Source organism: Papio anubis, chromosome 1, assembly GCF_008728515.1.
Source record: "Papio anubis isolate 15944 chromosome 1, Panubis1.0, whole genome shotgun sequence".
Classification (NCBI taxonomy): Eukaryota; Metazoa; Chordata; class Mammalia; order Primates; family Cercopithecidae; genus Papio; species Papio anubis.
In genome coordinates, this window is record NC_044976.1 from 206,202,742 (window position 1) to 206,219,277 (window position 16,536).

The window sequence follows — 16,536 nt, forward strand, 5'->3', positions numbered from 1 at the left end:
GGTGTAGAGTTTGATCACTGCGCATGAGCAGTTCAAGGCTACGCTGCCCGAGGCGGACGGAGAGCGGCAGTCCATCATGGCCATCCAGAACGAGGTGGAGAAGGTGATTCAGAGCTACAGTATCAGAATCAGCTCCAGCAACCCGTACAGCACTGTCACCATGGATGAGCTCCGGACCAAGTGGGACAAGGTGGGTGGCTGAGGGCCTGGTGTGGGACCAGGGGGCATTCTCGAAGCTGAAGTTGAAGGAGGAAGTTAACGCCTCGGGGACTTAGGGTGACAGCCTCATTTTGCGTCACGATCAGAATTTTCCTTTATCCCAGATTTCACAGGCCAAATGTGATAAACTCTTAAGGACCCTGCAGCAGCTTCTGCAGTTTGTGGGGAAAGAAAGCAGAGATTATTTTACTTAAGGAACATCTTACAAATGTTGACGCAGCCGCTATAGGTTATGACCCTAATGCCATAAAGGAAATGGTTTTTAAAGCCCCAATTGGAAATTTGGTTCAAAACTTGCTTACAAGTACTTATAGTACTTTTTAAAAGAATTTTTTGGGTATGATATAGACATGTCCCAGATGTGTGTGAATTTTAAATGCAGAAAAATTGCTTAGAAAATTACATCTTGGCAATGAAAGTATTCATACTAACTTGCTGCCTTTTAAATTTGGGGCAGCTATCGACAAATGTAATTATGGTCCAAATGGGATAATTTGAGCCCTTTTGCCTCATTTTTAAGATTGAGACATTTCTTTTCATGGTTGAAATTATAGCACAGTCAGTCATCTCAGTATGCCAATCATAGTTTTTGAGGAATAAGTCCACCACATTGGTCTGAAGTGGCTTTTACTATAAAAACACACATGCAGCAAGATAGTTACAAACAGTGCAAAAGACAAAAACAGGTATGAGGAAGAGGAGAGTATTCCATCTGAGAGACAGTGGTTAATTAGCGCATCTGAGCTTTAAATTTAGCTCTGGTCTTCCTAACAAACACCCAAAAACAGAAAGGAAGCAAACTGAGTTAAGTAGTTTTCGTAGGGGGAAAAAAAGGAAATATATCATTTTTTAGTTTTCATTTTTATTATGTTCATTTTTTTGAGACAGAGTCTCACTCTGTCGCCCAGGCTAGAATGCAGAGGTACAATCTCAGCTCATTGCTGAGTTCTGCCTCCTGGGTTCAAGCGATTTTCCTGTCTCAGCCTCTCTAGTAACTGGGATTACAGGCACCCGCCACCACGCCTGGCTAATTTTTTATATTTTTGATAGAGATGGGGTTTCACTATGCTGGCCAGGCTTGGTCTCAAACTTCTGACCTCAGGTGATCCACCTGCCTTGGCCTCCCAAAGTGCTGGGATTACGGATGTGAGCCACCACGCCTGGGTAGAAATATATCATTTTTTAAAGTGAGACAAACTTTTCTCCCATCAGTAAGTTATAAAGCAAATGGATTTTTGTTTAAAAAAAAAAAGACAATAATAATGCTTTTAGTAGCAGTTTTGCAGATGACACAAAGAAAGATTTTTGAAGTAGCTTTTTTCTTTTCCATTTATTGAAAGATAATGGAGGCATAGCATTAAAATGTAACTCACAAATGGAACAGAAAGGAAGCAGACCAGGTGTATACTCTTCTGTGGGCCAGCATGGTATAAGAATCGAACTCATGAACCCAGCGCGGGCTCTTCACATTTTGGTGTCATGAACTCCTCTGGCAGTCTGGGGAAGCCTGTGGATTCCTCTGATAATAATATTTGTAAATTTATAAAAATATTTAATATTACAAAGGAAACAAATTATATTGAAATATAGTTATTCAAATATCTCTAAAGTTATTGTAATGTATGTGCTTCTTTATGAACACATTTAAAACCAAATCTAACAGCAGGTCTAATAATTTTGGAGTAGTGCAGAGTGTACGTGATATTTATTGCAAGAGGTAGGCATAACTGTAATGTTAGTATAGAATGTCTGTGATTTCTTTTGTGATAAGATCACAGGGACTGCTAAATACTGCTGCAGATTTGCTGTCCACATCATTCATAAACAAAGAGAGTGCTAAATTTTAATCTGTGATGGTGAATATAGACATGTCAGTGTTCCCTTCATCCAAGTTCACAAATCCTCTGTACTCTGGACCTGGCCCTGACTTGGTTGAGCAGCAGGCCGAGAGCCTCTGGCTGGAGGGGAATGGTCGCTGCTCCTACTGCAGGCTGTTAAATACCCTCCACCTCATCCTGTCTTTCAGCAGGCACTTGGTGGCACTAGATGGCAGTCAAAGCTAAATCAAGCTCATCCTCTAGTCCTTAGAGTAGGGACTCCTCCTCCCTATCCTCCCTCTTCCTTCCCCCCACACCCTCCTCCATTCCTTTCTCCTTCTCCATTCCTACCCCAACCCCTTGAACTATTCCCACATTCTGTGGTCGTTCCTGTGAGACCACAGCTGGCCTCTAACCCTTGTTGTCCTTGGGCCCTGACAGGTGAAGCAACTCGTGCCCATCCGCGATCAGTCCCTGCAGGAGGAGCTGGCTCGCCAGCATGCTAACGAGCGTCTGAGGCGCCAGTTTGCTGCACAAGCCAATGCCATTGGGCCCTGGATCCAGAACAAGATGGAGGTAAGCCACGCCCTCCCAGGCGCTGTTCACAAGCCCTGCGATAAGTCCCTTAGCCACGCAGCAGTGACACCGCACATGCTGTGGTTTCCAGCCACCCACTCAGTCAGGTGGGAGCACCGTTCTGTTATCACCCCAGGTTTATCTTTCAGCCCCTGGCTGTTGGGAACAGTGTGCAGACCGGGGCACAATACCGAATGCAGGAAGCGGGCACTCAAGGAAGGAGAGTGGGGTCTTGCTAGGTTCTGTTTATTTTCTCACTAAAAACGGTGACAGGGCTTTTTCTCAGTTTTTGGCCTTTGCAGGGCCTGGACTTCAAACCGTCTATCCCTACAAGGAGGACACGTGAAGGCCCACAAATGCTTTGCATTTTCAGAACATTTGAGGGACAGTGGTCTTTAAATAACACTGTTGTCCTTTGATCATCAAGAACAGCCAGGAGACATTTATTGACCCACGTATTTCTTGCCCCACCACCCTTTTGGTGTTAAAATATTGACTTTTTTCTTTAAGGGGAGACCATTTAAAAATATAAGAAATTCTGATGGAGGAAGCATCTTGTAGGTCTTAAATTTGTCCGGCAGCTCCACCCATGCAGCCCACCCCCAGCCTCCTCCAGAGCAGGGCGGCTCTGCCCAATGGCATTTCCCTCCCGTGGCAAGAAGCCGACAGGACTCAGCTCTAACCCCTCTTGCCTCTCTGTTTTGGATCTTGGTTGACTTTTTTCCCATTCTCTAGACAGACTAGAACTAGACCTTGTTTTGTTCTATGATGCTCACTGAGAAAAGTGAGCCGCGTGACACCGGCCGCTGCCTGACGCTGGCCCAGCATCCGATGCAGGGTCTGAAACGGTGCCTCGCGCCGAGCTCCCTTAGAGGGCACTTCACTTTGTTTCTGTCTGCTTGCTCACTCGCCTCCCTCAGGAGATTGCCCGGAGCTCCATCCAGATCACAGGAGCCCTGGAGGACCAGATGAATCAGCTGAAGCAGTACGAGCACAACATCATCAACTACAAGAACAACATCGACAAGCTGGAGGGAGACCATCAGCTCATCCAGGAGGCCCTTGTCTTTGACAACAAGCACACGAACTACACGATGGAGGTACGGCAGCCAGGCATGCCTGCGCCGCTCGCTTCTCACGGGGACCCCGCCACCTCCCCAAGAGGTCCTTTCTTCATGCACTTGTCCTTCTTTGTTCCTGCTAAGACCTACAAGTATGAAAGTTAGGGATCTTTAAGCCTTTCCAGCCACTATTTGTGGAAGTGCTTCGTGAGCTATTTCGAGAACTATATGATATTCCCGACAGTGACATTATCATTATTATTATCACCACCATAAATTCGCTACACTTCTTCAAGGTGAGTGCCAGAAGCTGGACTGTTGCATTTCCACCAGTTAGGCCCAAACTGATCTCTCTGGGAGCCCGGAGGTATAACTCAGGGCTCATCCTGCTACTTGGTAAATGGGAAAATATTTTTAGTGACAAGAGTATATCCTACAGAGTGCCTTCTGTCACTGTTAGAACCCTGGTGATAAGAGTATATCCTACAGAGTGTCCGCTGCCTCCGTTAGAACCCTGGTGATAGAGCATATCCTACAGAGTGCCTGCTGCCTCCGTTAGAACCCTGGTGATAGAGCATATCCTACAGAGTGCCCGCTGCCACCGTTAGAACCCTGGTGATAGAGCATATCCTACAGAGTGTCCGCTGCCACCGTTAGAACCCTGGTGACAGAGCATATCCTACAGAGTGCCCGCTGCCACCGTTAGAACCCTGGTGATAGAGCATATCCTACAGAGTGCCCGCTGCCACCGTTAGAACCCTGGTGACAGAGCATATACTACAGAGTGTCTGCTGCCACCATTAGAACCCTGGTGACAGCATATACTACAGAGTGCCTGCTGCCACCGTTAGAACCCTGGTGATAGAGCATATCCTACAGAGTGCCCGCTGCCACCGTTAGAACCCTGGTGATACAGCACATCCTACAGAGTGTCCGCTGCCACTGTTAGAAAGCTGTAAGTACTTGTAAGTACTTCTCATTGCAGAATCTTGCAACAGATGACAAAGTAGAATTTTTTTTCTAGTGCAGGGAAGGCGATCCTGAGCCTTGCTTAGTAAGCCCTCTGAGTCGGCTGTGCCGTTATGAAAGTAAGAGGCAGCGTTGACATGCTGGAAAGACCTGGAACTGATCTTTCCCCTTTGCCCTCAATAGCACATTCGTGTTGGATGGGAGCTGCTGCTGACAACCATCGCCAGAACCATCAATGAGGTGGAGACTCAGATCCTGACGAGAGATGCGAAGGGCATCACCCAGGAGCAGATGAATGAGTTCAGAGCCTCCTTCAACCACTTTGACAGGGTACCACTCTCTACTTACTTGAAGGGCAATACTGGGGACATTAAACAATGCATCTGAAATAATATGCGTGCTCTTGGGTTAAGTCTTAAGGCTCCCCAACATTTACAGGGAAACAGGATCGTTTATGACAAAAGAAAATCGCCACCAAAACTAAGTGTCCTAAGCTCTGATGTTGCTCAAGGTGACACAAAGTCCAGGTTTGTGTGCTGTTTGATGCAGATCGCTTAATAAGAATGCATTTCTAGTTGACGTCAAAGCTCATTTGTTCTAAGTCAAAGTGTATTTTTCACAAAATCTGACTGTTGGCTTTAGGTCATCTTGTAAAGACTTAAATACCAAACTCTGATACGCTTTTCCTAAGCAACTGTTTAGGAAAAGCATCTGGTCGTAATTTAACGTGTTCTTTCAACATACACAACTCAGTTTTCTTTTTTAATTAACAAAATTGACACATGATCTCTTTTAAGGACATGCACCAACAAAATGGTGATAATTTTCATAGTAAAGACATATAAAAAGATAAGTGCTGCTTTTAAAATATTATCTTGTATTTTGATTTGAATAATATTGAGTAAAACCAATTCTTTATGAGAAAATACTATTTACTAATCCTGTGGCTGAAAGTAAGTGACTATTAAGGCTACACTCTAATTTTTTTTTTTTTTTTTTTAATGAGATGGAGTCTCACTCTGTCATCAGGCTGGAGTGCAGTGGCACGATCTCGGGTCACTGCAACCTCCTCCCCCTGGATTCAAGCGATTCTCCTGCCTCAGCCTCCTGAGTAGCTGGAACTACAGGCACCCGCCACCACGCCAGCTAATTTTTGTATTTTTTTTAGTAGGGACAGGGTTTCACCATGTTAGGCAGGGTGGTCTCGATCTCCTGACCTCATGATCCACCCACCTCGGCCTCCCAAAGTGCTAGGATTACAGGCGTGAGCCACCACACCTGGCCTTTTTTTTTTTGAGACGGAGTTGTGCTTTTGGTGCCCAGGCTACAGTGCAATGGTGCGATCTCAGCTCACTGCAGCCTCCACCTCCCGGGTTCAAGCGATTCTCCTGCCTCAGTCTCCCAAGTAGGTATGCACCACCATACCAAGCTACTTTTTGTATTTTTAGTAGAAACAGGGTTTTACTATGTTGGCAAGGCTGGTCTCAAATTCCTGACCTCAGGTGATCCGCCTGCCTCAGCCTCCCAAAGTGCTGGGATTACCGGCGTGAGCCACCGCGCCTAGCTACGTTCCAATTCTTAAAGATCACTAAAAGGGATGTACCATTACTTTGTATGGAGCCCTGTTATGATTTGCAAATGTCCTTCAGTGGTTCCTAAAATGCCTCTGGGCTAGATAGACCAGTCAGATTTGGGCCTGTTAGAGGGGTCAGAGCTAGGCATTAGTGAAAAATTATACACAGAGATGGATATTGACGTTCTTATAGTTTCAGCATACCTTCATTGTGCAGAAACGTGCTTTGGTTTGACCTAACTGCATTCAGTAAAGCCCAAGTCATTTTTCTTCCAAGGAGGGAAATGATGGCTCTTCATCCCAGCACACAACCATCTCTTATTGAAAGACACTCTTATTCACTGGGGCTGCGTTAGAGGAAGAAAGCACATTGATTTGAATCCAAGGTGATCACAGTCTTTTGCAACAAAAATCCAAGGAGTACAGTGCAGAACTTGCCATGTTTAGAAGTTTGTTCAAATTAAACATGATTCTTTGTCTTCTGGGGAAAATAGTTTGCTTACTGTGTAGTGGGAAGGGGTGTCATGTCAGGGATATGGATCCACTTGGCTTCGTCTTTTCATTAAATGGTAAAGATAGGCATGGCAGGGGGCACAGAGGCTGTGAATGGAGGGATTCTTCGTGGGCATCAGAGAATTAGAGAAGGTGTTACAGCATAGGTGTAACACGACCAGAGCTGTGCTGAAAAAAAAAAAAAAAAAAAAAAAAGTGCCAGACAGCACATTTAAGATGAAGGATAGACAGAAGGAAAGGAGAAAAGATGAGAAAGTTAGCAGAGGGTCAGACCCGTGTCTGTTTGGAGAAGTGAGAGAGAAGGAACATGAACTTCAGGGCTGAGGGATAGGAGCGGTGGGAATGAAGAAAAGAAAAGAGGTAGATCTGAGATTGAGACAAATCTGACAGAGGCGAACAACAGGATTTGGGGGCGAAGGGAGAGGGTGAGATGGAAAGTTCAAACCGTGAAGACATGGGAGAAGTGGGACTCAGCTATTGCAAAAGCAGGAGGAGTCCAGGTCTAGAGTTTTGGGCTGAAGCCTGCAGGAGTCACCGTATAATGGCCCTGTCCAGCAAGAGTCTGGAGAGTAAGAAGAGAGAAGGCCCAAATCTTAGGGAACTACTACATTTATGGGAGGCAGAAGAGCCAGAGGAGGAGCATTAGAGAAAGTGGAGGAGAATCGGGTCAAGGTGGGAAGCATCACTTCAGAGAATGCTGCTGAGGAATCTGGCGGTGACTGAGGGCAGAGTACATGGATGTGAGGACAGACACATAAAGTCTCTTATTCATAGAAAAAAAGAACTTCTGACATGAGCTTTTGGGACTGGCTGTTTCATGGACAAGCACAAACAACAGAAAATAGCCTTCTATTTAATAATTCATATGGCCAATAACCAGTGTTTTCTTCTCTAAGTGTGTACTGATGCTGGAACATTAGCCATCCCTTCAAAACCCTCCAGGGAATCTTCAGCACAGCTGTGCGCTTCACGTCACATGCAGGGCTTTGCATTGACACCCCTGTTTCTGTAGAGTTGGGTCGCAGTTTGTCCTGACCTGGCCTTTCTCAGCTGGGAAACTTGTCCCTGTGGACCCCTTCTTGCACACTACTCTGTGTAGACTCTCATTGGATTTTTGGGAGCAGCTGACCTTGCCATACATAGGGGCCACTGCGTCCTGGCCCAAGGGCCTAAGAGTAGTTGCTTTTTAGGTGTTGGAGCTCTAGGAATGTGCTCATCTCTGCAGGAATTTTACAAACGATGACAACCTAGGATCGTTGAGAGCATCGTCATTTCTTAGAACATTTACGATATGGTCTGTCATCAGTAGGTGGCAGTAGTCAGCTCCCAACTGGTTCCTTTTGCTATTTTCTTGAGTGTGTGGTCTCCTTTCGTTTTTGTCTGGTCTTTACCCTCCTCTCCCCTCTTTTTGATTTTTAAGACACTAGTTTGTAACATCCTTGTGCTGGCTCCATCCTTCTTGCAAGTCAGTGGTGACATTTATGACCTTGGCAGAGCTCGAAGCGCTTTTCTTACCAGATCTTTATTCAGTTGGTCAAGTAGTGTTGCCCGTCTTGCTCTGTGCTCACCTGCTCTGTCCTTTGTTTTTGCCAACAGAGGAAGAATGGCCTGATGGATCATGAGGATTTCAGAGCCTGCCTGATTTCCATGGGTTATGACCTGGTAAGACAGAAGTTGAAATTGTGTACTAAGATTTGATATTTTATTGAGTTTGGATTTCTATTATAGAAGATGATAAGCTCAAACCAAGGTAGTGCATTTGGGATTGGTTCATTTTCATTATATAGGATAAGATTTTTTGAAGGTCTCACTGTTGCTATATAAAAATAAAGTCATGGGGCCTGGCACAGTGGCTCACGCTTGTAATCCCAGCACTTTGGGAGGCCGAGGCGGGTGGATCACCTGAGGTCAGGGATTTGAGACCAGCCTGACCAACATGGTGAAACCTCATCTCTACTAAAAATACAAAAATTAGCCAGTCATGGTGTTGGGTGCCTGTAATCCCAGCTACTCAAGAGGTTGAGGCAGGAGAATGACTTGAACCTGGGAGGCGGAGGTTGCAGTGAGCTGAGATTGCACCACTGCACTCTGGCCTAGGCGACAAGAGTGAAACTCTGTCAAAAAAAAAAAAAAAAGTCACAGAACCAAAGCATTTATTTTTATTCAGTAATTGGTCAGATGATTTTTTCTAGTGAAGGAGATGAGAACATAGGCTTTTTGATTTTTTTAAACAGCTTTACTGAGATATAACTCACGTACTGTGGTTTACCCATTTAAAGTGTACACTTCAGTGGCTTTTAGTAGCATCCTGATGATTTTTCAAGTGCCTTTTCCTCTAATATGTTGAAGGGTAAAAAAGGTTTAGTCATAAATCAGCCAAGATAAACTTACATTTCCTTTGGGCTGGAATAGTCCTAGAATATCCAGTACTTCTCTGTTACCCATTAATGGGTATTTTTAACCTGGCCTGCCTCGATTCTCTTCAGGACTGTAAACTACAGTCGTGACAGCCGTGTTCTGAGCTGCCTTCAATTTGGCAGCATCTCTTTCCTAGTTCTAATCTGAGAAAAGGGTTCAGTTCTGGCTTTGACCTACTCTTCCATAATTACATTCCGTGACCCATGAAGGCTAGCAGTGGGTCCCAGAGAGGAAAGAATTCTGACATTTACAAGCTTCTGGTTTGAAGCTCCAGCAACTTTTAAAATTATTTGGTAGCAGTAAACCTAAGTCACCCTTAAGGGGAGTCTCGTCCAAAGACTGAAGGGAAACACAGGTCAAACTTCAGTTTTCAGACATAAAAGAATTGGCGTGTCACTAGGGAAAGAATGAGAATGGCTCTGTTGAGAGCTGCGTACCGTTCGAGTGCATGTTTCTTTGCACTTTGCCCCAGGGTGAAGCCGAATTTGCCCGCATCATGACCCTGGTGGATCCCAATGGGCAAGGTACTGTCACCTTCCAATCCTTCATCGACTTCATGACTAGAGAGACGGCCGACACGGATACCGCCGAGCAGGTCATCGCCTCCTTCCGGATCCTGGCTTCTGATAAGGTCTGCATTCACAGATTTGCTTCTGCTTTAGCAGGAGTCCACTACGTCATTCTAACAGAAAAGGCAACAGTGTTGTAAATAAAAACCATTTTTATACCAGTGTACTTTATACAACATTGGCACTGATTTCAGAAAGCAGCAGGTAGATACACAACAATGGGGCGCTCAGCACAGAGGGAACAGACACGCCATTGCTGGCATTCGTGCTTGGCCTTGCATTGAATTTTTATAGAAGGGACAGTAGTGTGTTTGTACTTTTATGTTTGTGTGTGTGTGTGTGTGTGTGTTACTGGTTCAACCCCCATTTTACATTCTAGTTTGGTGACTGTGACTCAGAAAGAAGAAACCATGCAATTTAGATGTTATAAAACTGGGTACGTTCTCCCAAGGATCAATAACCCTGACTTTGTGCCCAGCAAAATCATGGAGCAAAGTTAAATATAGCTGTTCAGTCAGTAAAAAATTGGCAAACTTTTCATTACATGTAGCCTAGACCTTCAGGAGGAGTTTAATTGCCAGTTCAGAATTTTCATATTTTACCCCCCAAACAATAAAAACGTCTCTATGTATAAATTCAATTTGGGACAGGATTATTTTACCCTGTTTTCTGGCTGAGAAGATAATGAACATTACCACAAGGAGGTTAGCACGTTAAACACATTGACAGAGCCATATTTGTTACCTTAAAAATCAGATAAGACCAACTATTTTTAAAATAATGTTTTCTTTAAAATGAATCATTTACCTATGGGGTGAGGGTGGATGGGAAAGAGCCCAGCTGATTTAGAAGGTAATAAACTGTGGCTCCTCCAACCCCACTAAGAAACTTCTACTATATATAATATACAAACTATAATTATATAAATTATAATGTGATATTTGTGATTTACTTTGACTTTTACCAACCAGTCTATTTGGCTGGAATTGTCCTATTTCCCACTGAACATTTTTTTGAAAAGCTTCATCTTTTCTGGTATGAAATGCAGATCATAGTATGTATCCTTGCACTGTGGCTCAGTTTGAGAACTACTAGTAATGGTCCATTTGCCTTTATGAAGCATGTCACCCTTCCTGCTGGCCAGGCCAGCTTCTAGATACACTCCTACAAGTACAACTTGGCTTTCTGGTAGTTGTCTGGTACTGCTATGCCAATAGACTCCCTATTCTTTAGTCCTTTTGAAAAATTAAACAGATGCAAGAAATATGTCAGTATTAAGACTATTTATGTTGTGGTGTTTTCTACAACTGACTGCAAACACGTGCGTGTTTTTTTTCCAGCCATACATCCTGGCGGAGGAGCTGCGTCGGGAGCTGCCCCCGGATCAGGCCCAGTACTGCATCAAGAGGATGCCCGCCTACTCGGGCCCAGGCAGTGTGCCTGGCGCCCTGGATTACACCGCGTTCTCCTCCGCGCTCTATGGAGAGAGTGATCTGTGATGCTGAGGTTCTGTAATCACTGATCCCATCAGAACGCAATAAAAGCAGCAGTCACAGTTGGTTTCCTGGAAACTTTGACAGGCTTTATTAAGTTGGGAGAGAGAGGGGGGAAAAAAGCCTCTTGTAGTTCAGTAATTGCCAGCAATATAACACGGCTAAAATGAAGTTTCTACAGTATATGACATAGTGCGCTTCATAAATAGGTTTATTTCTGAGTTTTTAGCTAAATGTAATGAAATATCAGGTTGATTTCTTTGATTAAACGGAACAAATTACTTGAGTAGTAGGAAATTAGGAGGATCTAGGGACAGAAGGAAAGTGAAAAATGTGAAAATACAAAATACCCAAGATTTAAGACTGGGGGGGAAAATCCACAAATTGGTAAATAAAGGTTTGCTATTTGTAAAAAATTTCATTTATCTCTAATATGCTTATGTGATTGCCCCTAGGGGAGTATATTTGGGATTCTAATGTTTTATTTTCATGCTTATCCAAAGATTACTATTGTGTCTTCAAATGAATTTAATCAATTGTGAGATGGAACTGCCAGGGATTAAAAAGGCTATCAAAAAGATTTTTTGGCACTTACCATTTTTAAAATAGAGTTTATGGTCATCTCTTCATTATTTAGGGCTGGATGGTCAACTCAGTCAGTGATTTTTGCTGCTTCTCTTATCCTCCAGAGTAGAGACCTAAGGAAACATGGAAGTCAGTTTAATTGCCAGAGGGAAGGATGCAGTCACTAGGTTAAATGAGGTTTTTAGGATTATTTATTGATTCCAGGTTCCCATGCTTTTTGTTGGAGCTTATTAGTACAGGTTCTCAAGAGATGACCATATGAACGTGCTCTGTTTTTAAATAAGCAGGTTTCTGTAGTAGTGGTTCATCACAAGGCAAGTCAGATACCAGTATCCTTCTAGCTCTCCAGTCAGGACTTCATTATGCCTCTCGTTTTGTGACCTGGTAAGGAGAAGCCAGAGTTATCGTAGGAAAGGACTGATTCTCAGCAGCAGTGGAGGTGAGTTCTTTCTCTGCGGAAGCTTTACGTATGTTTTGGGTAGTAGGAATAACTAGGTGTTTTAGCTAGTGTGCAGTGTGTGTTCACCCCTGGGATTCGAGAGTGTATCCTAACAAGTCCCACGTCTGGTTCTGTGTCTAAAGGCCTGCTCCATGACACAGGATGCTACATGCACTCCCGCTCGCACATCTTGATCCACTGAATGTTCATTCTTCCTTTTTGCTCATACTGCTGTAGGCTATAATTCCCCCCTCTGTTTTTCTATCCTGTTGACAGCTTGTAGAGAATAAAGCAGGAATTATTTTTATATCTGAGTCCTTAATGATCAGGAAATGGATTACAAACAAACAAAAACAGTTGCAAACAGCAATTAAAGCATTACCAGAGAAGCAGTAACATGCCTGTTACCTACAGTCTGTTTGCTTAGATTTTTATAGATTTCCACCAGCAGCTGGAAATGTGATATTTCCATTCCAAGCTGTCTGACAGCTTGACTCTTTTTCCTACACTGGGCCATTTAGAACCTTCAACCTTTATGAATTTCACTTAATTTGCTTCATTATTAAGTAGTTGGTAGTTTCTAGATTCCTGAAATATTTGAATCCTTGAGTTTAATACCAAACACTTTTGGGGTGGTTTAGGTGAACTCTGACTCTATTTTATTTCAAGCAGGTGCTATATCCCAGCCATAAACTCTATAGAAAAGCCAGAAAGTTGTGCTTCCTTTCAGGCTATTAGAGGGATCTGTGGTGTTTTAGGATGGGTGTGGGTAACTCATCTACCTAAACTTTTAATTTCTTTACAACCTTCAGCAAGAGAGCAGATCAGTACTGTCTATCTGCTAATAAATGAAGAAAGGAAGTAAACTCTGAGAAACAATAAACATGTTTATACTCTCATTTTAGGCATTATTATTTTTATTTCTGAAGCTGGATGCTCAAAAATTAAAAAGTTTATAAGTTTCTAAATTAAACTTAATTTATAAAAGAAAAAAGAATCCCTATTTTTGTTATTTCAAAAAATAACCATTACTTTGGTTAACTACAAACAAAATTCCTCACTTAAAGTTTCCATGAGAATTAAAAACAGTCATTGGATTAGCATTTGCCTCCCTTAAAGAATTAGAGACTGGCTTATTGGGTAGAGGGTGAACATAAGATAGAGAATTAACAATGAACCATTTAGAAGTGAATGATGGATGGCCCAGGCATGGTGACACACGTCTGTAATCCCAGTACTTTGGGAGGCCAAGGCAGGTGGATCACTTGAGGTCAGGAGTTCAAGACCAGCCTGGCCAACAGGGCGAAAACCCATCTCTACTAAAAATACAAAAATTAACTGGGTTTGGTCACGTGCCTGTAATCCCAGCTACTTGGCAGCTGAGGCAGGAGAATCACTTGAACCCAAGAGGTGGAGATTGCAGTGAGCTGAGATGGAGCCATTGCACTATCAGCCTGGGCGACAAGCATGAAACTCTATCTCAAAAAAAAAAAAATTCAGTGGTGAATAGGAAGGAATTTTTAACCAAGAGATCACTTCAGAATCCTCAGTAAATATTTACTAAAATGTATGCATACTCAGCCCTAATCCTAGAGTGTCAAGCTGTGAAGGTCTAGGTTAAGACTTGGACATCTGTAGTTTTTTAAAACTCCATGGAAGTTCTAATAACCCCCCACTGAGAACCCGTGGATTAGAGGCGAAGGAAAGGTCATTAGGAATCAGGAAGTCTAAAACGGCTGGGCGCGGTGGCTCACACCTGTAATCCCAGCACATTGGGAGGACAAGGCGGGCGGATCACGAGGGCAAGAGATAGAGAACATCCTGGCCAACATGGTGAAACCCCGTCTCTACTAAAAATACAAAAATTAGCCCAACATGGTGGCGGGCGCCTGTAGTCCCAGCTACTCAGGAGGCTGAGGCAGGAGAATCGCTTGAACCCAGGAGGTGGAGGTTTGTGGTGAGCCGAGATGGCGCCACTGCACTCCAGCCTGGGCGACAGAGCGAGACTCCATCTCAAAAAAAAAGAAAAGAAAAAAAGTCTAAAACGGTTAGAGAAGACCTTACTGGCAAGGTTAATAGTTGAGCAATACAAATGGCCAGGCAAACCCTTGTGCCATCTGGTTGGTAAGAAACGCTTGCCATAACTGAGTTTTAAATTAGAGCATTTGACTTGGTATTCTTTCCTGCTGTACACCAGATTCTTCTATGTTCGTGGAGATAAGCTGGAAATGAGCTCTTTCCAGCCTTCATATGAAAGGAAACAAAGCTAAGTGATACAGAGTCAGAAACATGTATTTTCAGAAGTTGCAGAGATTCACCCACAGCTTCCCTGGATTATTTGACAAGAAGACAGAGTGTTCCCGCTGTGTCCTTGAGCTCTTTCAGGTTCCCTGGAGCCTACACAATAATTATACTGCTCTGAGGCATTTTCGTCTTTCAGATGGAGTCAGCAGAGAAGACAGCATTGTTTTTCCTTTTTAGATTCATTCATTAATAACTCAATCCTTAAGCAACTGACAGACCGTTAGTCTTTCTTTTTAAGGTGCTGGGAGTTGCGATTTGTCAGTGACCCCCGGCCATGAATGCCCCCATGGGATTTAAGTCTTTTAGGAGTCAGCTCCCCAGCAGTGCAGACTTCCCTGTTGTAAAATGGATGGAGTGCCTGGGAGTGCACCAAGGCATACTCGCAAATCCTTTTGCATGGCTGGGAACTTACAAGAAACCACAGTGGCAGATATAAAAATACCAATATGAGATATCTTATATAAGATATATATCTTATAAAATATATCTTCTATATCTTACATATGTCTTTTAAGATACATCTTTTATATCTTATAAGATACTTACATCTTGGATGGATATCAGATACAGGAAAACCAATCGCCATGGTCTTGTTAAAAGAACAACTTCAGACACATTTAACAGACTTGAGTTGAACAAAGAACAGTCTGTGGCTTGGGCAGCCGCTGAATCAGAACAGGTACAGAGCAGCGCTGGTGCCGCTGCATGAGAGGACTTGGGGACTGAGGGAGGAAAGTGAGGCGCAGAAACGGCTGGATTGGTTACAGCTTGGTGTCTGCCTTATGTAAACAGAGTTTGAACAGTTGGCTGCCTTTCATTTGTGATCGGTACAAAAGTAGGTTACAATCTGTTTACATATCCAGTGAGGTTACAGTTCACTGTGTATGGAGAAACCTTTAGGTTGAACTTAAAATATGTCAGGAGGCAGATTTAGGCTAACCTTTATTTAACAGTCTTTGCAAGACAAGCTACCAGAGGAGAAAGATTCTGTAAATAGTTGTAGAGGGAAGGAAAAGGAGACTATATGCATACTTAGTATGAACAACGAAATGGTATTATGGTTCTGAAGTCAGATATATGTATTATACAGGATTAGGAGTGGCAGTGATACCAGGTTTTGCTTGCTTCATCTTTTCTATCCCTCAGTTACTGTCACAAGCATGAATTGCTCATGGGGGAGATTAGTAACAGAAAATCCCAGAACATCAGCAAGAAATATTAACCATCAAAATGGCTTTTAAAAAATGTATTTAAACATAGGCAGTTCTTTTCAGCTATTCGATTAGAAGATCACCATTGGACAACCAAACAGCACAGGCTAGTGTGCCTCTGAGACCACCATAGTGTTCAGGTTTTTATAGATAAAACCTGCAGTGGCCAGGTACAGTGGCTCACACCTGTAATCCCAGCACTTTGGGAGGCCAAGTTGGGTGGATTGCTTGGGTTCAGGAGTTCGAGACCCGCCTGGGCAACATGGTGAAACTTCATCTGTACAAAAAATGCAAAAAGATTAGCTGGGCATGGTAGCATATGCCTGTAGTCCCAGCTACTCGGGAGGCTGGGGTGGGAGGATTGCTTGAGCCCAGGGAGATCAAGGTGGCAGTGAGCCGTGACCATGCCACTGCACTCCAACCTACCTGGGTGACGGAGTGAAAGCCTGTCTCAAAAAACAAACAAACAAAACCTGCGGTAATTTTTTACATGATTTATTTTAGATTTGGCGTGTCTTATACAAGAAATTTCTCAAAACATATTTATCAAAGCACATAAAATATTCCAATTACAATCTTGAATTTATTTCATCTTTTAAAGTACTATCTTCTAATTCATATTAGCCAAAAATAAAGCTTTTACTACATACCAGGCCAATTAATTTTTAGCAGTCTACACTCAAATACACTGGCAAAAGTTTCTATCAGTATGTCCAACAAAACTAATGGAATTATTTCTGAATTTGATACAAGATTTTTAATTATTCCTAAACACCAGCATTTAGTACA

At 43.1% G+C, this 16,536-nt stretch overlaps 1 protein-coding gene across 3 annotated transcripts in view; it reads left to right on the plus strand.

The window, feature by feature from the left end:
* The window catches only part of ACTN2 (actinin alpha 2), a 76,004-nt gene extending 64,190 nt beyond the window's left edge, over positions 1-11,814 (plus strand). For all 3 annotated transcript variants that reach the window (XM_003893721.5, XM_003893720.5, XM_009196984.3), the window contains 7 exons: positions 8-190; positions 2,478-2,612; positions 3,533-3,712; positions 4,826-4,972; positions 8,325-8,390; positions 9,619-9,777; positions 11,056-11,814. In XM_003893721.5, the coding sequence (XP_003893770.1) occupies positions 8-190; positions 2,478-2,612; positions 3,533-3,712; positions 4,826-4,972; positions 8,325-8,390; positions 9,619-9,777; positions 11,056-11,214 (1,029 nt within the window). In that variant the 3' untranslated portion in view covers positions 11,215-11,814. The remainder of the gene's footprint in view (positions 1-7; positions 191-2,477; positions 2,613-3,532; positions 3,713-4,825; positions 4,973-8,324; positions 8,391-9,618; positions 9,778-11,055) is intronic.
* Positions 11,815-16,536: the final 4,722 nt, after the last annotated feature.